This window comes from Hyperoodon ampullatus (genome assembly GCF_949752795.1).
Source record: "Hyperoodon ampullatus genome assembly, chromosome: 19".
Classification (NCBI taxonomy): domain Eukaryota; kingdom Metazoa; phylum Chordata; class Mammalia; order Artiodactyla; family Ziphiidae; genus Hyperoodon; species Hyperoodon ampullatus.
Window position 1 is genome coordinate 32129016 of NC_136932.1, and position 22306 is coordinate 32151321.

The window sequence follows — 22306 nt, forward strand, 5'->3', positions numbered from 1 at the left end:
GCTGATCCTAAAATTCACATGGAATTGCAAGGGACCTCAAACAGTCAAAACAATCTTGAAAAAGAACTAAGTTGGAGGACTCTCACTTCCTGATTTCAAAACTTATTACAAAGCAACAGTTACCAAGACTGAGTAACAGATATCATTCGACCCAGCAATCCTACTCCTAGGTATATACCCAAGAGGAATGAAAACCCATATCCACACAAAAATTGTACAGTAGCATTGTTCATAACAGCCGAAAGGTGGAAACAACCCAAATGTCGATGAGCTGATGGATGAACAAAGTGTGGTGTGTCTATATGGTGGAATATCATTTGGCCATAAGAATGAACAAAATTCTAATACATGCTAAAAACATAGATGAACCTTGAAAACATGCTAAGTGAAAGAAGCTAGTCATAAAGATCACATATCATATGGTTCCACTTATATGAAATGTCTGGAATAGGCAAATCTATAGAGACATAAAGTTAAAGTAGATTAGCAGTAGCCTAGGGCTGGAGGACAGAGGATTAGGAGGGTGATAGTTAAAGGATACAAGGTTTCTTTCTTGGGTGAAAAAATGTTCTAAAATTAATTGTGGTGAGAGTTTAGCAACTTTATAAACATACTAAAAAACCACTGAATTATACAATGTAAATGGATAAATTGTATGGTATGTGAATTATATCTCAATAAAGCTCTACAAAAAAAAAAAGAGAGAGAAAAAAAAGAAAAGAGGAGGATAGTGACTGGAAGGGGGGATGAGAGTTTCTGACATACTGGTAACGCGTCCTGTTTCTTGATCTGGATGCTGGTTACAAGGGTTAGGTCTGCTTATCGAAATTGTTGAGCTGTATGTAGTTACGAAATGTAGAGTTTTCTGTACATGTTATTATACTTCAACCAAAAATGTAAAAATACATTTTATGGTTAGCACCTAGACCTTTTAAGTACCTAAATAAAAACAAAGCATTCCAGCTTATATCAAAAAACGAAATGGCAACCACACTCAGCAGGTCACCTCCTATGCAACCTCAAAAAGAGGAAAAGGTACTGAGGACAGACAGCCTTGTTGATGGCAATAAAACTGTACTGTCTTAAAAATTAAGAAAATTTATCCAAGGCCCAGGGTCAAAAATTATTTGCCAATAGTGATGAGAAAATAATTATGCTATATTATTAAACTTATGGTGGAAAAAACTAGACAGAGAATATATTCATGGCTCTGCCACTTACTGTGTGACTTCAATAAAATCAATTAACTTTTTACTACCTCCTTACTCTGTTCTTGGGCATAACCCACTTAGTGTGATTTTGCAGACAGTCAGAGAAGGCCTGATATATGAAAACACTCCAAAAAAACAAAAAAGGCTAAGGAAATGTACAATGGCATTATAGTTCAAAATGAAACCAAAAGCCCTTCAGTGAAATACTAATAAATCTAGGAGTTCACTCAATTATTCTCTAAAAAAGCATTCCAAATTTAGTTACTAAAATTTCCCAAATAATTATACAAACAACTTTTCGGAGGCTATAAATATGTCATGTGATTTGATTATTTTTTTTTTTTTTTTTTTTTTTTTTTTTTTTTTTTTTTGCAGTACACGGGCCTCTTACTGTTGTGGCCTCTCCCGTTGCAGGAGCACAGCCTCCGGACGCGCAGGCTCAGCGGCCATGGCTCACGGGCCCAGCCGCTCCACGGCATGTGGGATCTTCCCGGTCCGGGGCACGAACCCACGTCCCCTGCATCGGCAGGCGGACTCTCAACCACTGCGCCACCAGGGAAGCCCGTGATTTGATTATTTAAAGCAAGAGTTGGGCTTCCCTTGTGGAGCAGTGGTTAAGAATCTGCCTGCCAATGCAGGGGACACGGGTTCAAGCCCCGATCTGGGAAGATCCCACATGCCACAGAGCAACTAGGTCCGTGCGCCACAGCTACTGAGCCTGCGCTCTAGAGCCCAAGAGCCACAACTACTGAAGCCCGGGCGCCTAGAGCCCCTGCTCTGCAACAAGAGAAGCCACCACAATGAGAAGCCCGCGCACTGCAACTAGAGAAAGCCCGCGCACAGCAACAAAGACCCAACACAGCCATACATACATACATACATACATACATAAGTAAATAAATAAGTGTTTAAAAAAATAAAAGCAAGAGCTGCAGTGTCAAGTAGAATAATGGTCTGACATCTTACAATATGACACACTGTTAATCATCACAAAGACTTTGGTTAGCATATATAGTAAGTAGGCTAATTTTATCTCTCCTTTGTTTCTTCTACCACCTAAAAGCTACAAACGGGATCTGATGCTAAGATCTGAGCGAAACAATCCTGGTGCAGAGGCACAGGGGTCACTACCTGCATGGCAGAGCTGTCGGCCGCCCCGGGGTGGGAGTCCTCAGTGGGGCCAGCAGAGCCCAGAGCCGTCAGCAAGACACTTCCTCCCAGGAACTCGTCTCCACGAACCGAATGGATGAGATCATTCAAATATTTATAATAAAGGTTGCTGGACAAAAAGCCAGGCAAAAATACCTGAAGAGAGGATACAATTTATTTTAAAGTTGAAATCAAATACACTAAAATTTTATTTTACAATAAAATTTTACCTTCAATGCTACCAGTTAGCACACATGATTTTACTCCTCCTCTTACACTCCAAGTATTATCCCTCTGTACACAGCTCACATTGTAACTAAAACTACAATGTGTACAATTTATAGATTGTTTCCCCCAGAAAACTTGCCATGAAACTACTGAATGGACTTGATTATCTAGACTTCTTAGATACCAGGGAGGGATCTAATTTGAAACTAGATTTTTCTTGTTTGTTATAAATATTGAAGTCTTTGTATATATACTGATTTTCACTTTCAGTCTGATTTCCTTAAGATAAATTACCAGGAGTGTGATTCCTAAGTTAAATGATATGAACATTTTAGCTTTGATAAATGTGGAGGATGCATCACTAGCGTTATCAAGGCATCTGTTTTGACATGGGCTTCCCAACACTGGGTTCTGTCTTTTCAAATAGTTGTTAAATAAATGTCTAATGGTACATGGATGCTTTTATTTCCATTTAAAAATTATTAATGATGTTAAGTTCCCATCTTTATTATAGGCATTTCCTATTACCAACTTTTCCTTCACAGCATTTAGCACAACTGTAAATATTTACATCTGTGTTTAATATGTGCTCTCCTTATAGACAGAGCTCCAGGAGGGTAGAAGCTATGTTTCTTTTTTTGTTTACCCCATAACAACAATACCTAGCAGAGAAATACTCAAAGTATTAGGGAACGAAGCATACATATCTTTTTCCCATTTACCTACTTGATAGTACTCTTAAAAATTAAAATTAGTATAAGTTCCCTAGATACACAGTAAGAAATATTTTTACATTTTGTTTTTCTCTGTATTTTATTACCCAGAAAGTTTACATGCTTTATATGATACATATCTTGAACTTTTCCTTTAAGATCAGAAAATTTTAATTTTAATCATGGAAAAATTATCGACCCTGGACAATAGCTGATAGTCTATCCAGTTTACCACCAGCCTGTCAACGATTTGATTTTTTTTTTTTTTTTTTTTTTTGCGGTACACGGGCCTCTCACTGTTGTGGCCTCTCCTGTTGCAAAGCACAGGCTCCGGACTCGCAGGCTCAGCGGCCATGGCTCACGGGTCCAGCCGCTCCGTGGCATGTGGGATCCTCCCGGACTGGGGCACGAACCCGTGTCCCCTGCATCGGCAGGCAGACTCTTAACCACTGCGCCACCAGGGAAGCCCAACGATATGATTTTTTTTTTTTTTTGCGGTATGCAGGCCTCTCACTCTTGTGGCCTCCCGCTACGGAGCACAGGCTCCAGACGCGCAGGCTCAGCGGCCATGGCTCACGGGCCCAGCCACTCTGCAGCATGTGGGATCTTCCTGGACCGGGGCACGAATCCGTGTCCCCTGCATTGGCAGGTGGACTCTCAACCATTGTGTCACCAGGGAAGCCCCGATTTGATTTTTATATGTAACTCCTCCATATTCCCGAAATTCAGTTTTTATATGTGGTATCATGTGGCAGTGCTTACTTAATCCCTTCCCACCTAGATGCACATAACACATATGAGCAAAATAACCTCATGGGCTTATCCTGGGCTCTTGCAATTCCTAGTAAAATCTGCTTTAGTTCATCAGAAGAACAACTGATTCACAAATTCTAACACTTTATTAAGCAGCTATTAGTGATACCCTATAAGTGATCATGATACAGAAAACTAGTGCTCCAACCCTGTTGGAGAGTTTTGGTGAAATATTTGGATCATCCCTAAGCTAACTTTGCTCAATACTAATTATCTAAAAGATGTTATAATAACAGTAATAATAGCAAGTTAACATTTTTTAATGCTTACGTTACTAATAAGCACTCTCCACGTCGTACCTCATTTTTATCCTCAAAATAACTCCTAAGTACCTATATTAGCCCCATTTCACAGAGGAGGAAAAGGGCATTAAAAGACTTCAGTAGGGCTTCCCTGGTGGCGCAGTGGTTGAGAATCTGCCTGCCAATGCAGGGGACACGGGTTCGAGCCCTGGTCTGGGAAGATCCCACATGCCGCAGAGCAACTAGGCCCGTGAGCCACAACTGCTGAGCCTGCGTGTCCGGAGCTTGTGCTCCACAAGAAGAGAGGCCGTGACAGTGAGAGGCCCGCGCACCGCGATGAAGAGTGGCCCCTGCTTGCCGCAACTAGAGAAAGCCCTCGCACAGAAACGAAGACCCAACACAGCCAAAAATGAATGAATGAATGAACGAATGAATTTAAAACAAAAAACAAACAACAAAAACTGGTGTGGCTGCTGCCGGAGGGAATGACTCTAAGCACCGGGTAAACGATCCTCTGCAAATAAATTTCCCATTCTTCCAATAAAATTGAAAGAAGACTTAATTGAGTGGCCAGCTGAGAGTTTAAAAAAAAAAAAAAAAAAAAAGACTTCAGTAGCTGTCTGAAGTCACTCAGCCTATGAAGGTTAAGATTAATACACACCAAGTCAGACTCAAAGCCCCCACCCTCATCACTGCTGCACTGCTTCAACTTTCCACTGTTCTGTTCTGTTTGCTTTTTCCCATGTTCTATTTTCTGAGTTCCACCAGTTAAAAACTTCTTGTAGTTTAATGCTTTTCAAGTTTTGGTTACCTTCTCCATGGTTGTCCAGGCCTGACGTAATGGAGTGGTGAAACAGTTAGGGAGTGGTCCACCTTCCCTGCAGATGTTGGATTCAATTTCCAGTCGTACAACATCATCGAATCCAAGAGGATGTGTGGCCTGGAGGGAGAAGTACCTATGGCAGAAAGACAGCCAAAGTAAACCCCAACTTCACAGCAATCATAAGCAATTTCTGGCACCTACCCCAGAGGACCTTCTATGAGGCTCCTGCAGACCTAGGACTATAGAGCTGGGGTGATGACAGCCCTGCTGCAACCTGTATTCCCACCGCCGAAGAGATACCTGAGCCAACGTGCCCCCCCTTCCTACCTGCCTGCCACCATCTTTGGTTCTTGTTTAAGATTTTCCAGGTCAGGTTACAACTGAGGCAAAGAAACCAATTGCACACATTTAATGGGCACCTAGTCTCTGTTCAGCACTTGAGAGAAACAAATTTAAAACAGGGTAAGACATGGACATGTCCCCTGGAAAGAGAACAGAAAAGATCCCTGCACAGGGTACAAAGGAGAACATACCAGCATAACTATATGGCATACATAATATACATGTAGGAATTTAAAACAAAATAGCATTGAGGGTGAAGTGGATGAATTTGATGTATTTAGGTAGAATAACAGGATTTGCTAATGATTTGGTGTAGAAAGGAAAAGGAGTAATCAATGATAACTCAAAGATTTCTAACTTCATAGGATATAATGCAACTGGTGTTTTGGTAAACTGGTTATAAACTGAATACAAAAAAAGCATTAAAAGCAGAAAAACATATATGTTGTCTTTTGAGCATTCTGTGGCTTCTAACTCCTGTGCATGATACAAATACAGACAGACTGATGAGGCATGATATTAAAAAGATAGAAAAACAAATAAGCAGGAGCTGGTAAAATGACAGTGCCGGGAGGATGTCACACAGTAATCTTCATTTAAAAATGGCTCCCAATTTGAAAATGGGATCCACTGGGAAAACAGGGTCTCTGCTCTGCATGGCACTGAGCTCCAGCCAGGACCTTACTACTGCCACTCTTCTATTCTGGCAGGAAAAAACTCTTCCTTTTTCTTGTTATCAGAATTTTCTTAACAAAAAGTGAGTCTCCCATCTTGCAACAACTAAGGTGGCAAATATTCCTCCACGATTTGAATTTTGGGGCAGCCCAGACCTTTTTTGGGGGGCTGTGTTGCGCAGCTTGTGGGATCTTAGTTCCCCAACCAGGGACTGAACCCAGGCCCCGGCAGTGAAAGCATGCAGTCCTAACCACTGGACCACCAGGGAATTCCCTCAAATTTCTAAATGTAAATGCTTGCTACATTAACATCCATATAACAATGTTTCTTATTAATATTTTCCCACAAATATACAGCACAAAAATAAACACTGGACAAACATTAGAACTGCATCCAAGTTCTGACACTTATTTGCCCTGTGACTTGGAGAAAGTCACTACCCCTGCGGGCCTTAGTTTAAACCATCTGCAAAATGGGAAAATCAAACCAGCCCCCTAATCTGGCTATTCATCAGAATCAGATTCCTGGGTCACACCTCAAACCTGCTGAATCAGAATCTCTTAGAGAAGAGGACTGGAAACCTATTTTTGACAAGCTCCCAGGTGACTCTCATGCCGACAGGAGCACGGACCTGCCTGGCGATGTTCGGGAACCACTGACCTAGATGCTCTCAGCTCTCTTCCAACCCTAATATCCCATGGATTTTTCTCTGCCTTTCAAGTTATCTTCTTAGCAAGTGCTCACAGATACAAATAACACATTACTTTTCTTTACAGAACAAGAAAAGTTAGATGAAAGGGGGGACAGACACAGTTTTCAATTCTGTTCACTAAGATTGTGCTGCCCTCTCATTTTCAGTGAAAACTAATGAATAACTACTCTTCACCAAGTAGTTAATCCGGCTGAGCAGACTTGCACCAGAAAACATGGTATACCCCACACAGACATTTAAGACCCTTTGCAATAGATTCCAGCTAGTTTCATCTTCTCCTGTCCCCTTGACCAAGTGTCAATTACGCAAAGTTTCTATGGCGCTGCTCGTACCGGTGACTCTGCCAAGAATGTCCTTCCCTGCTAGCAGGATTCAATCCATTCTTCAGTCGCCAATCAAATCTCCCTTCTGTGAGACCCTCAGTGACCTCCACCAACATCATCCTGCTTGCCACACACAAGCCTCCCCCTGCCCCGCCGGCAACTTATTCTAAGAACCCCCTACTCTGAACACACCAATGAAAAGCAGCTCTTATGCGACTCCCTGTGAGCTCCCTGGCTGTAGAGACCAAGGTGACTTCTGAAATACGCTTCAAGTACTCAATATTCGCGGAAAGCTGGATGTGTCTATCGCTAAGACTCACTTGTCATATAAAATCATGGCGTCGTTCTGTGCCTCCTGTCCATCATACTGGCCCTTTTTGGCAGCAAGCTGAGACTGGAAGTTGTCTGCTGCCAACCAGAACTGTAGGATATTCACTGCGTCCTCTTTCTCCATGTACTGGGAAGGAAAAACACAAAAGAGGAAAATCAGGCTATCCACAGATTTCTCTCACTATCTCTCGTCTATATCTAAGTCCCAACTATTAAAATACAGGACATAAAGAAAAAAAAAACCGGAGCAGCTGGGCCCGTGAGCCATGGCCGCTGAGCCTGTGCTCCGCAACGGGGGAGACCACAACAGTGAGAGGCCCGTGTACCGCAAAAAAAAAAAAAAAAAAAAAAAAAAAAAAAAAAAAAAGAAAAAAAAAACCCACAAAAGAAACCCCCCCACCCCAAAACAGATCCACTTGTTCAGTTAATGCCAGTCTGCAACTTAACAGTCATTTGAGATTGAATAATATTTAAATATTCTTTTAGGGGGAGAAAAACAAAAAAAAACCCTAACAACAACAACAAAAAGCAACCACTACACAGCTGAGTGCAAACTTTAGTGAACTGGAGTAAAAATTAAAGATGGATTAGTGGTTCCTCGCTGGCAAACATACAAAAGGTAAACCAACCAGACCAAATCTTTTATACCTGATCATTTCCACCACTCCACGCGGCCATACTAACCTGAGCAAATGCTGACTTAAACTTAAGGCAAAGAGAGGGAGTGAAAACACAAATCAGCTGAATAACTGTATCCTTGTCAAGAGGCAGGATGCAAGTGTGAGTCTAAGTTACTGCTTGTGAGACCGGGAACCCTCTTATCTCTGCTTAATAGTCATTTGCTGAAGCCTAACAAATCCCATCATTCGACACCGTATGCCTCAAAGAGATGAATATACTCATTGCTCGTTGCAAATGCTTCAGTCCCATCAAGGGCAATCCTATCAAGTGGCTAAAGTAAAATGAAGACAGTAGGAAAAAATTTACTACTTTTCCTTCTCTCTTCTGAAGTCTGCTCTGCAAACACTTATACACTGGAATCAAGTATCAAATTTCGTGGCTTTAAAACAGCTCTAAATAAATAAAAATCTGCATTCTCTTATAAGCAGTTTAATTAGGTTTTTCAAAATTAAGAGTTACTTTACTTTGAATTTTCATGTTCTCTTTAATCTGACTAATGCCATTCAAGTACTCTTGCCATTAGATACAACTTAAAACAGTAATCACAGTACTTAAATCCATCTGATCAGTTTGGAAATGATTTGTCTCTTCTATGTTATTTTCTATAGACAGGGCCCAGCATGTACAGCTCAGAGGCTGGAATGCTCTAACAGAGTGTGAAAGGAAATGCAGACTTTACCTCAGAGAAATAAAAGAGGGCTGACTCACAGAAGAGAATGTCAGCCAGGTAAACAGTTCCACTGGTCAGCACTTCAATCTGGTATTTACAGAAATGGTGACTTCGTAGAAACTCACTAAAGTGCCTGCACGTGGACAAAAAGGTAAAGTTTGAGGGACCGACCAAGGAAAGAGCTCAGCTGGAAAGAACACACTCTTTCCCCACTGTGCCTACTGCATCTTAACGGCCTAGGTCAACGTGACCTCCCTTCCCGTGGCGCCTTCCTGATTCCTCTCCCTGTAAGTAATCTCTCCCACCTCTTAATGACCTGCAGCTCTCCTCTGATAGCTAACTCACGCTACCTCCTATTACAGTAAGCAAAGAACATGCCCTATTTCTCTTATTAGGCTGTAATTTCCTTCAAAGCAGGCACTACATCCAAACTGTGTGCATTGCACCCTTTTCATAAATGTTAAATGAAAGAATGAATATGGAGATTTTTTTTGAGGGCATGCAGCAATAATTAATCTAAGAAAACTTTGGAGGCAGTTTCAACAAATCTATGTGGATTTAGTAATATGGCATCCATTAAGCTTAAAGCATGCACTAACAAATCAGCATATCCACCTAAAGACATGCATTGTTTAAACAGATAAACCAGTTACTATATCACACTACAGTCACAATCACCCCTAATGACTTTGGAATTAAAAATAAATTCTTTTAACTTAGGAAATACATTAAAAATAAAAATCTGTTTTATTTTTAATAGAACTCACATAATTTATACTTAAAAGAAACCATTACCCAAGATAGTCTTAGGAAATGTCTATAAGATCCTGTAAACATTCAAAGTATTTAAATCCTCAAAGATAGTTTGGTTTTAGCTATTCCTGAGGCTGAACCCGAACTCCCCAGAATGCACAACGTGGAAATATGAAATCAACGTACTCGTGCTCCATTGCACTGAAGACTATGGACTGTGCTGAGACAAAACAGTTGGGATCCACCTGCCCATCTTCTCCACAAATCTTTGCTGTAAAAGAAATGGTAAATAATTTTTCTCTAATCCAAACTATACACATTTGTAAATCAAAGTAGGAAGTACCTGTAAAGGCATAAAGGTGAGCAGGTTTTAAATGGAATTCAGAGAAAAGACAGGTGAACAGCTGATTCTGAGGCAGGGAAGGTCTTTCTAAGCATAAATGCAAAAGCACACATCAAGAGTCAACAATATAAAATTAATTTCTATACCTTAAAACACCCCCAAAACAAAATAAAAGGGTAAACTGGGGGAAAAAATTTGCAGCATATATGACAGTTTAGGAATGACAGATTATCTTCATTCATGTATCAAGAACTCTTACAAACTAACAAGAAAGTCTTGAAAGAAAAATGAACAATGGACACGAAAAAAAATGCACTAAAGAACAAATATAAAATGGCCAATATAAAAAGATATGCGTGCTCACTAGTAACCAAGTTAATATAATTTATATTAGAAGGAGGAGGCACACCACCTTCTGTCTAGTAGCTTGGCACAAAACTGTTTTAACAACCCATAAGCTTAATTGTTTAATGATACATATGCCTGGGCAAGGGCATGGGAAAACTGACACGTGTTAGTGGGCATATAAATGGGTATATCTTTTTATGGAGGGCAATCTGGCAGTTTCTAGCATAAGCTTTAAAAATGAACATACCCTTGCAATCAGCAATTCTATCTCTAGGGTTGTAACCTAAGGAACTACGGATTTGTGAAAGAATTATCTGTTTATCAAAATGTTATTTGGTAGAAATTTTAAAACATAAAATGGGCTAAAATTAGGAACTGCCTAAATAAACTGCAACAAATCAATAAGCTGTTTACTAGCTAGCTCTTAAACATGGCTGGAAAAACCCCACCATGATGGCTGGTTTCACTTCAAGTTCAGGACCTTAGTGGGACCTTCATGAAACCCAAGGATCGTGCTACAGTTACCTGGTCCATTACAGCACTCCTCCTCTCTCTGCAGACGTCTTAGCGCCTCTTGCTCTATACCCTCTTTGCTGATGACTTGGAAAACAAGCAATCAGAAAACAAATTCCATCCGCTCCCACCACCTCTACCAACTTGCCCGCATCACTGCCTCTGCAATCTCTCCTACTACAGGTGAACTGTCCTCGCTCCTATCTGGAAAACTCTAGGAGCACCGGGTCCCATCCTCTCTTACCTTCTCAAGGCACCTCTTCTACAGCAACTGCCCCGTCTCCCTACTGTATCAACGTCCTCCTACTGCCTCATTCTCACCAGCTATGAACTGTTTGTATGTTATACATATATACGTGTTTGTATGCTGTCATACACCTTCCATGCTGTGACACGTCACCTTAAAAACAAAACCCCAAACCACTGTCCCTTGTCTAACACCCCCTGCCAGCTCACCTTTGAGTAAAACGCCTCTAACAGTTGCCATACTTGCTGTCTCCGCTCCTATTTGCTTTTAAGACGCCTCTAGTTAAGTTTTGTCCCTAATGGTCCACTGTAATTAAGATGCCCACCACTGCCAAGTCCATCCCATTCCTGGTATTCACCTTACCTAACCTATCAGCACGACTTGCCATCTTTGATCACTCCCTTCCTCCCAGAATGAGCTTTTCACTTGGCTTCCAGAAAAAACTGCTCTCTTGATACACAGCTGATGCAGGAAGGCCTCCACTACTGGCTGTTTCTTCCAGATGTTAGACCTGCCACAGCACCCAGTCCTCAGACCTCGTGTTCTCACTCACCACACTCCTCCCAGGGATGTTACTCAGTTTCACAGCTCTAAACCCAACCACAGGCTCATCACTTCCAAACACACCTCTCCAACCCAGACCTCTCTCACGAGCTCCTAACATTAACATCCAACTGCCTACTTGGTGCTCAGCATTTGGATGTCTGAAACCCAAACTCCCGATGTTCCCCGCCAGCCATTACTCCTGCATCTTCTTTACCTTACAAATACTCCCCAAGGTATGCAGGTTTTAAAAAAATGAAGTCGGGGCTTCCCTGGTGGCACAGTGGTTGAGAATCCGCCTGCCAATGCAGGGGACACGGGTTAGAGCCCTCGTCTGGGAAGATCCCAAATGCCGTGGAGCAACCAAGCCCATGTGCCACAACTACTGAGCCTGCGCTCTAGAGCCTGCGAGCCACAACTACTGAGCCTGTGTGCCACAACTACTGAAATCTGCACGCCTAGAGCCCATGCTCTGCAACAAGAGAAGCCACCACAATGAGAAGCCCACTCACCACAACCAAGAGTAGACCCTGCTAGACGCAACTAGAGAGCTGGCATGCAGCAACGAAGATCCAATGCAGCAATCAACCAATCAATCAGTAAAAGTAAAACTATAAAACTTCTAAAAAATATAGTTAAAAAAAAAAAGGAGTCATGCTTGATTCCTTTTTTCCTCTCACACCACTCACTTCCAAACCATCAGCACATTCTGTCAACTGTACCTCCACAATATTTTAAAAATTCCACCACTTCAAGGATTTGTGGAAGATGGAACAAGCAGTGGAAGCACAGTTTTGAGGTCAATCTAATTAATTCCCCACATAAAGACAAAGAAATTAAACAGCAACACTAAAACCCCAGAGATAACATCTACAACAAAACCAGGCAGGCAGGATACACAATAAAAGCTTAAGTGGAGGCTTCTTCAAACCATAACTTAACTTGAAGTACAGCTATATTAAAATATTCCAGCTTGAAGAGGAGATAAATAATTAGGGCAGGATTCAAAAGAATGAGGCCCAAAGAGGAAAAGTGAGTGGTCTAAAGACACACAGGTAATTAACATTTTAAAACGCATAGTAATACACACTGGAATGGAAACTTCTTGATCACTAAATGTTATCAACTTGATCCTTCAGATTTTTCCCCTCATGGGATTACATCGTTAATTTGATAAAGTTTAAGGAAAGGAAAATTAGAACTGCAGTGACACTTCATTTTAAAATGTTTGACTCAAAACTCTCTCCTTTTCTCACCTACCCCAGACAGTTTAGTTATCAATTGGTACAAACACCCAGTGGAATTACTAGCCAACCAATTCCTCAAATAGCCAAATGCTAATCTGTTCGGACACCTAACAGTTATTATTAGGCACAGTTGGTCTAGGAAAGTCTAAAAATATTAGCAACAAATATTAGCAACAAATATGCAGATAGAAACAGAGGAACTACATAGAAAAACCAAAATCCCATGACAACATCTGCAACAAAACTGGGTGAAAACTCCAAAATACAAGCAGACGGGGACAGCCACCAACAGCCACAAGACCCGTGTGTCACAGGCGTCTGCGAGGGAGAAGAAAAGGGAAACAATGGGGGCAGCACCGGGCAGCCTGCGGCAGACAGCAGGTGTGCCCTGGAAGTACGCGGCCAGTTCAAGAGGCTCAGCTGAGACCGGGAGGGGCTCTGCTGTCCCCGGTGACGAGGAAAGACCGAAAGAGCCCCACGCTGGGACAACTCTGCTAGGAGCAGAATAACAGGCTTTCGTTCAGAAATCAAAAACACTTAATTTTTGTATTAAAAACTCAAAACTTAGTGCTAGGACTTGATGGGAGTATAATAAATCTGTTCAATGAAAAAATCAACCACTTGTATCTGTGATTACAGGTGTACCTGAAGTCTTTCTGATACAACATAGTCAAAGCTTTCAAACATTTTTATTATGACCTACAGAAAAATATATTTATGTGACTCAGTATATATATGTACATATGATGGAAACAATGTTCTGAAGTGGTGTGTATTTGCCCTTACTACTGTGAAGCACTTTGATTTTTCCAGTCTGGTCTTTTTTGGCAGGGGGGTGAGGACCTATGAGGAGACTGGTCCCAATCCAGAGTTTGAAAAACACTGCCGAATAGCATACTAGTTACCATGTAGGGGTCTGGTTTCAAGTCCTAACTGCCGTGTCTGAGCTGTCACCTCGGGCAAATTACTTACCTTCTCTGTGCTTCCTCACTTATAAAATAATAACTGTATTTATGCTGCAAAGTTCTTTAGAAGACTGAATGAGTTTGTCAATGGGAAATGCTTAGAATATTGTCTGGGACACAGTAAGTACTCAGTAAACATGTGCTACTATTATTCAAGTAAAAAATCTCATTATTTGGGTCCAACAAGTAAGAGGGAAACTTTTGAAGTGAGCTACAATCAGATATAATAAAGTACCCTGAAAACAGACAAGGAGGGTATATATTGAATTACATGTTCATGAAAAATTCTCTTAATAATAACCAAAAATAGGCTTTTTTTTTTTTTTGTTGGTGCCATAGCTTCAAGCACTGCTTACCTACGATGTCATTTCTCATGGCTTCTGTAATTGGTATTGGTTTAGCAGCATCTGGAGATATATATTTGGTAAAAGTATTTACTGCATCTTGTTCTATACCTGCAAGGGAAGAAGGGGACAACTTCAAAAATCAAAAAGCAACTTGGACCAGTAACGGACCATATTCATGAATAGCAGGGTTTGTTTGCTGTGCGCCCAGGCACACACACACAAACACTTCTTTTATTACAGATAAATATCTTTGTAAATATACTTAGGACAAAACCGCCTCCACAGTAACGTTGCTTCTGCACTGCTTGGTTCTTGGAGCAGAGGAGTTACATGTGACCCCGCGGCCCTCCTCCCCTCAGCTGACAAGCTGGTGAGTAACAGCCATCGCTCTACACATCCTCTTTCCATCTCTACTTTCCAAAGTCCTAACCTGAAGGACTTACATAGCGGGAGCTCAAAGATCATTTTTAAATCTACATTTTACATATTCTACCAAATTTCATATTCATGAATACATTCATTTGACCTTCAACAACCCTGGAACGTTAAAACAGTGAATCTCAAACTTCCTAGTCTTGGGACTTTGAAATCTTAAAAATTACTGAGGACCCTAAAGAGCTTTTGTTTATGTGAGTTTTATCTATAGATAGTAAGGTATTAAAAATTAAAATGAGAAAAAATTATTCAGTTTAAATTAACAATATTAAATCTGTTAAAATTTAACATAAATACCATTTTTTACAGAAAATAACTGTTTCCCAAACTGAAAAAAATTAATAAGAAGAGGGCATCATTTTACATTTTTGCATCTCTATTTGTCTTGATAACAAACTGTTAGATTCTCAAATCTGCTTTGGCATTCAATCTGTTGCGCTTTTTTGTTTTGGTTGAAATATATTGTGCTCTCATGATATGAGAAGAAATGTGTGTGTGTGTGTGTGTATATATATATATATATATACAGTATGTATGTGTGTGTATGTGTGTATATGTATGTATAGTCTTTTTTTTTTTTTTTTTTTTTGCGGTACGCGGGCCTCTCACTGTTTGTGGCCTCGCCCGTTGCGGAGCACAGGCTCCGGATGCGCAGGCTCAGCGACCATGGCTCACGGGCCCAGCCGCTCCGCGGCATGTGGGATCTTCCCGGACCGGGGCACGAACCCGCGTCCCCTGCATTGGCAGGCAGACTCTCAACCACTGCGCCACCAGGGAAGCCCCTGTATGTATAGTCTTTGTCCTGGTTCCTGGCACAGAGCTCCTAAAACCCTTGCAATTTCCTGAGTGGCAGGGGCCAGAGGAGCATCTTTTGTTATTTATAATAAGCCTCTGATTTCAACCAGGGGAAAAGTTTATGGTAATGAGGTGACTCTTGCAGAGTGGGGGCTGGTTGCCAAAGAAGCAACCACGGAACTTCAGCCCCACTCCCCAACCTCTGGGGAGGGTGGAGGGGTTGGGGACCATCAAGCTAATCACCAATGGCCTATGATTTACTCAACTGGGCCCATGTGATAGAACCGTAAAACCCCTAAATGAAGTGGTTCAGAGAGCTTCTGGGTTGGCAAATGTATCCATGTCCCGGAAGGGTGATGCACCCCAACCCCACAGAGACAGAAGCTCCTGCACTTGGGACCCTTCTGGACTTTGCCTTATGTACCCTTTCATGTGGCGGTTCATTTCTATCCTTTACAATATCTTTTATAATAGACTAATAAACATAAATAAAGTGTTTCCCTGAGTTCTCTGAGCTGTTGTAGCAAATTATTGAAAGAGGAAGGGGTAGTGGGAACCCCTGATTTATAGCTGGTTGGCCGGAAGTACAGGTGACAACTTGGGACCTGTGACTGGCATCTGAAGTGGAGGGACAGTCTTCTGGACTGAGCCCTTAACCTGGGGGGGTCTGCAATAACTCCAGGTAGTGCCAGAATAAATTAAACTATAGGGTACCCAGTTACTGTCCACAGAGAATTAGAGAATTGCTTAGTGTGGGAAACCCACATATTTGGTGTCAGAAGTGTTATGAATAGAGAAATGGTTTTCTTTTATTTATATCAAGAATAGCTGGCCTCAGAGATGTGTAATTGGGAAAAGGAGTATTTTAATAGCTTTCTGAGATAACTGTGGATATATTCTTCTTTGATACTATACTAAAAGTTGAAAAGTGGTAGTTCCTTAAAGGTTAATTAGAAGGTAGAACCTGAAACCATATAATGAACTTGTTGTATTCTGTTACATTAATATCTATTGGTCTATCTCCCATGTTTAAAGAGTCTTTTACTCATGATTGATTTTATAACATCATATATTTTCAAATATTGTAGAAAATATTGGTTTGCTGACTTATGAAGATCTTACAAATGTTGATGCATTGCATCATATGGTATAAAAAAAGAAATCACATCATTAATATCACAATGATCTTATCAGAACACTCTATAAAGCTGTTAGAGCACACGGTGGTGAATACAAGTTTTCCAAATTCTAAGTTTCACTTGAAAACTTAAATTTTACCACTGGGCAATAAATACTGTCAGCTGTTTTCCACGAAATGACACTGCATTTTAAGGGGCCAGAATTACACTGATGCCAAAACTAGACAAAAGCAGTATAAGAAGACTACAGACCAATATCCATCTAAACAGATGCAAAAATGCTCAACAAAATATTAGAAAGTCAAGTCCAGTAACATATAAAAAGACTAATACACCACAACCAAATGAGGCTTACCCTGGGAATGCAAGCTTATTCAATATTAAAAAAAAAATCAATGTAATCCATCATATTAACAGACCAAAGAAGGAAAACCGCATGGTCATATCAAATGACGCAGAAAAAACATTTGACAAAATTCAACACCATTCATGATTCAAACAGCAACAACTCTCAGTAAACTATTAAGAGAAGGGAACTTCATCAACCTGATAAAGGGTATTTACAAAAACCCACAGCTAACCTCACACTTTATGGTGAAAGACTGAATACTTTCTAAGATCAGGAACAAGACAAGAAACTCAAGCAATCTACACAAAAGCTCCTACAAATAACAACTGAGTAATAAGGCCACAGAATAGAAGGTCAACATATAAAAGTCAATCATATTGATATTTCTATGTAGTAGCAATGGAAAAAACTAGAAACAAAAAATTTTTAAACATACTATTCACAATAGCACCAAATAACAAAACACATTAAGGATCTGTATGCTGAAAACTATTCAATGTGGAGGAAAGAAATCAAAGACCCAAGTAAATGAAGACACACATCATATCTGTGGATTTTAAGGCTCAATACAGTTAAGACGTAAATTCTCCCCAAACTGACCTATAGGCTGAACGCAATTCCAATAAAAATCCCAGCACGGTTTCTTGTAGATACTGGCAAGATTATTCTAAAATTTATATCGGGGGTGGGAGGGGTACTTAGAATAGAAAAAACAATTTTGAAAAAGAACAAACTTGGAGGACTCAAACTATCCAATCGTAAGACTCACTACAAAGCTACAGTAATCAAGACAGTGTGGTACAGGTAAAGGAACAGACATATACACCAATGGAACAGAACAGAGTCCAGAAATAGACCTACACAAATATGGCCATGGTACAAAGGCAATTCAATGGCATAAGAGTAGTTTTTAACTAATAATGTATGGAATGATCCATACGTGAAAAGAAAAAAAGAAAAAAACTTGACCTAAGGGCTTCCCTGGTGGCGCAGTGGTTGAGAGTCGCCTGCCGATGCAGGGGACACAGGTTCGCGCCCCGGTCCCGGAGGATCCCACGTGCCGCGGAGCGGCTGGGCCCGTGTGCCATGGCTGCTGAGCCTGAGCGTCTGGAGCCTGTGCTCCGCAACGGGAGAGGCCACAACAGTGAGAGGCCCGCGTACCGCAAAAAAAAAAAAAAGAAACAAAAACTTGACCTAACCACCACAGCTTATACAATATTAACTGAAAATAAATCATATATCTAAATGTTAAGTAAAAAATCATATTAGTTTTAGAAGAAAACACAGGAGAAAATCTTCATGACCTATGATTAGGCAAAGAGCTCTTATGCATGACTCCAAAAGCACAATCCATAAAGGAAAAAAGTTGATAAATTGGACTTAATCAAAAAAGTCCTTTTGGTCTCTGAAAGATACTGTTGAGAGAATGAAAAGTCAAACTATAAACTGGGAGAAAACATTTCAAGTCACATAGCCAATAAAGGTCTTATATCCAGAACATATAAAGAACCTCAAAATTCAACAATAAAATATTGGGAAAGACTGGAACAATTTACCAAAGATACAGATGGCAAATATGCACATGAAAAAATTCAACATCCTCAGACATTAGGGAAATGCACAGTAAAACCACAATGAGATACCACCACACATCTATTAGAATGGCTAAAAAAAAAAAACCCCAAATAAACAAAAAGCTGATTACACCAAGTGCTGGCAAGGAAATAAAGCAACTAGAACTCTCATATATTGCTGCTGGGAATGCAAAATGGTGCAGCCACTCTACAAAACAGTCTGGCAGTTTCTTATATAATTAGACACACATTTAACACATAAATCCACTACTAGGTATTTCTCCAGAGAAATAAAAACTTTTGTCCACACAAAAACCTGTACACAAATGTTTATAGCAGCTTTATTCATAGTCAAAAGCTGAGAACAATCCAAACGTGGTTCAACAGGTGGATGGACAGAACATCCATAGAGCGGAACTTAGCTATAGAAAGCAATGACAGAAACAACATGGGTAAACTTCAAAGCCATTATGCTAAGTGAAAGAAGCCAGTCTCAAAGGCTACATACTATATAAATTCACTTATATGGCACTCCAGAAAAGGCAAAAAAAAAAAAGACAAATAGATCAGTGGTTGTCAAGTGCTGGGATACAGGGTTTAACTACAAAGGTGACAGAACTGTTCTTCATCTTTTTTTTGCAGTACACGGACCTCTCACTGCTGTGGCCTCTCCCGTTGCGGAGCACATGCTCCGGACGCGCAGGCTCAGCGGCCATGGCTCACGGGTCATTGAGTCTTCGTTGCTGCACACGGGCTTTCTCTAGTTGCGGCAAGTGGGGGCTCCTCTTCCTTGAGGTGCATGGGCTTCTCATTTGCGGTGGCTTCTCTTGTTGCGGAGCACGGGCTCTAGGCGTGCGGGCGTCAGTAGTTGTGGCACGTGGGTTCAGTAGTTGTGGCTCGCAGGCTCTAGAGCACAGGCTCAGTAGTTGTGGCATGCGGTCTTAGTTGCTCCGTGGCATGTGGGATCTTCCCGGACCAGGGCACGAACCCGTGTCCCCTGCATCGGCAGGCAGACTCCCAACCACTGCACCACCAGGGAAGCCCTGTTCTTCATCTTGATTGTGATGTGTGGAATTAAAGAAACCTCAGCTAAAGTTGGAGTGGGGACAGGCCTATAGGGTGAGCTCTCACGCCCCACGAGGCGTCCTCATTACCCCAAACAGGAAGAGACCAGCACCTGCGTCTCAACAGGAAGATGTTGTCTATTCTATCATCCAGCAGGAAGAAGAAAACTTTTCTCTGCCCCAGGGCAGCCTAGCCAATCAGACACTGTAGCAGCCCAACCAATGAGAAGGCTCCACACTTTGGACCCCCAGCTTCCTCTGATGGTCTCCGGTTACTACCGGCGCCCCAGCTTTTCCATATAAAAAAAGCAAGCTCTCCTTCTCTGGATGTGCCTATAGTCCACCACAATTCGTATATCTCAAACTGCAATTCCTCTGGCTATTTCCAAGTAAACTTGCTTCTGCTGGTAAAATGACTGGCTATTATATTATTAAAGTTAACAGATGACAGTTACAGGAATCTATGCATGTGTTAAAACTCAAGTACACATCAAAAGGTGTCAAATTCACTGCATGCAAAATTTTTAAATAACAAAAAATGAAAAACTAGTACTCTTTTAATTACTCCACTGCTGTTGAAATAAATTAACACCAAAACAAAGACAGTTTCCCAAAACAATAAAGTTTATTACAATCAAAGAAACAGACTTTGGACTTTCATTTCCAGAAACAGGCCTCACTAGATGTTCAAAGAAACACTTCCTAATACTGAATTCTCCCCAAATGCTTCTGAAAACTACATCAGAGACTGTGGGAAATAGTGAGAAACAGAAACAAGTACAAGCAGTCTCCTTATCTGAAAGCTTTGGGACCACTAATATTTTAGAATTCGGAATTTGAGGTTTTTACAGAGGTAACGCACTGTGTTTATGTATACCATTTAAAAAAAATTTTAAGTCTTTACTGAATTTGTTACAATACTGTTTCCGAAGCTGTAACCACTGGACTCCCAGGGAAGTCCCTATATATACCATTTTAATACCCCAGCAGCATGTGAGACGATCACATTCATGACTCTGCAATAAGCTCACATCCCTTCAGGTCAAGTTTTGTTCATTGAAAAAATAACTTGTGATAGGCAAAGCTTTCTGGATTTCTGGACTGCAGACAAGGAATTGTGGACCTGTAGGAGTCAGTACAAATCAAGATGGGCAAAAGTACCAGAGAGAGGGCATTCACCTGAGAAAATCCACCAACTCCAAGAAACTTGAGGCTTGCACTTTCAAGGGCAGCTGCCCAGGGCCCAAACAGAGTAGATTAGACCAAAACCAGGCAGAAGGCCTTAAGAGTTTAGGGCCTGAAAAACCCAAGACAAAAATTCAGTTTTAAGTGATAATGGGATAGTAATGAAGTTGGCCCCAGAAGCATGGCAAAAGCAAATGCAGGGGCCTCCCTGGTGGCGCAGTGGTTAAGAATCCACCTGCCAGTGCAGGGACACGGGTTCGAGCCCTGGTCCAGGAAGATCCCACATGCCGCGGAGCAACTAAGACCGCATGCCACAACTACTGAGCCTGTGCTCTAGAGCCTGCAAGCCACAACTACTGAACCCACGTGCCACAACTACTGACGCCCGCGCGCCTAGAGCCCATGCTCCGCAACAAGAGAAGCCACCGCAAATGAGAAGCCCATGCACCTCAAGGAAGAGGAGCCCCCACTTGCCGCAACTAGAGAAAGCCCGTGCGCAGCAACGAAGACCCAACGGAGCCAAAAATAAATGAATTAAATAAATAAATTTTTAAAAAAGCAAATGTAAATACACTCTGCAAAAACGCAATTTAATCAGAGTCCTCAAAGAATTACCAAAGATAAAAATCCAAAGACATATATTCACAGCCAAAACCCGTTAAAATCACAGGCTACCTAGAGTATGAATCTGAAGAAACAAATAAATGCTGATTCAAATACACAAAAACTGGGATATTGGGCTTCTCAGATAATGAATATATGTTTAATAAATTTAAATAAATAAAAAATAGGCTCAAAAGTGGGATGGAGGACTAAAGGACTAAGAAACTAAAAAATGACCAGGCAAATCTGAAGAAACAAAATTTCTATAAATGAAAAATTCACTAACTTTTAGATTAAAATAACATGTTAAAGATTGACTCAATAGCAGATTAGACCCATTTTAAGAGAGAATCAATGAACTAAAAGATCTGAAGAAGTCACCACCAATCTGAAAAGGCTACTATATATGATTCTAACTACATGACATTCTGGAAAACGCAAAACTGTGGAGACAGGAAAAAGATCAGTGGTTGCCAGGGTCAAATTAGCAGGTAAACAGAGATGAACAGGTAGAGCACAGAGGATTTTTAGGGCAGTGAAAATATTCTGTATGGCACCATAATGACAGTTACATGTCGTTATACATTTGCCCCAACCCAGAGAACATACAATACCAGGAGTGAACCCTAAAGTAAACTATGGACTTTGGGTAATTACGATGTGCCCAGGCAGGTTCACTGATGCCAACACGTGCTCCACTCTGGTGGGGGATATTCACAGTGGGGGAGGCGACGCAAGTGCGGGGGCAGAAGGGCATACAGGAAATTTCTGTACCTTCCCCTCAATTACGCTGTGGACCTTAAAACTGCCCTCATAAAGTCTTCGTAGTAAAGAGAAAAGAAAAAAACAAGGAAAATCCAGAAAAGAAATCATCTAGATCTCTGGGAAAAGAAACGATAAAAGAGAAGCGGACAAGCATGGATTGGAAGCTGTCTAATCAGAAT

The 22306-nt window shown here is 41.0% G+C and overlaps 1 protein-coding gene across 1 annotated transcript in view; it reads right to left on the minus strand.

The window, feature by feature from the left end:
- The window catches only part of AKAP10 (A-kinase anchoring protein 10), a gene marked incomplete at its 5' end in the record, with an annotated part of 55039 nt that overhangs the window by 16337 nt on the left and 16396 nt on the right, over nt 1-22306 (minus strand). Inside the window, 6 exons of the mRNA XM_079726409.1 lie at nt 2343-2516; nt 5168-5312; nt 7552-7688; nt 8922-9045; nt 9852-9936; nt 14228-14326. Coding sequence (XP_079582535.1) covers nt 2343-2516; nt 5168-5312; nt 7552-7688; nt 8922-9045; nt 9852-9936; nt 14228-14326 — 764 coding nt within the window. The remainder of the gene's footprint in view (nt 1-2342; nt 2517-5167; nt 5313-7551; nt 7689-8921; nt 9046-9851; nt 9937-14227; nt 14327-22306) is intronic.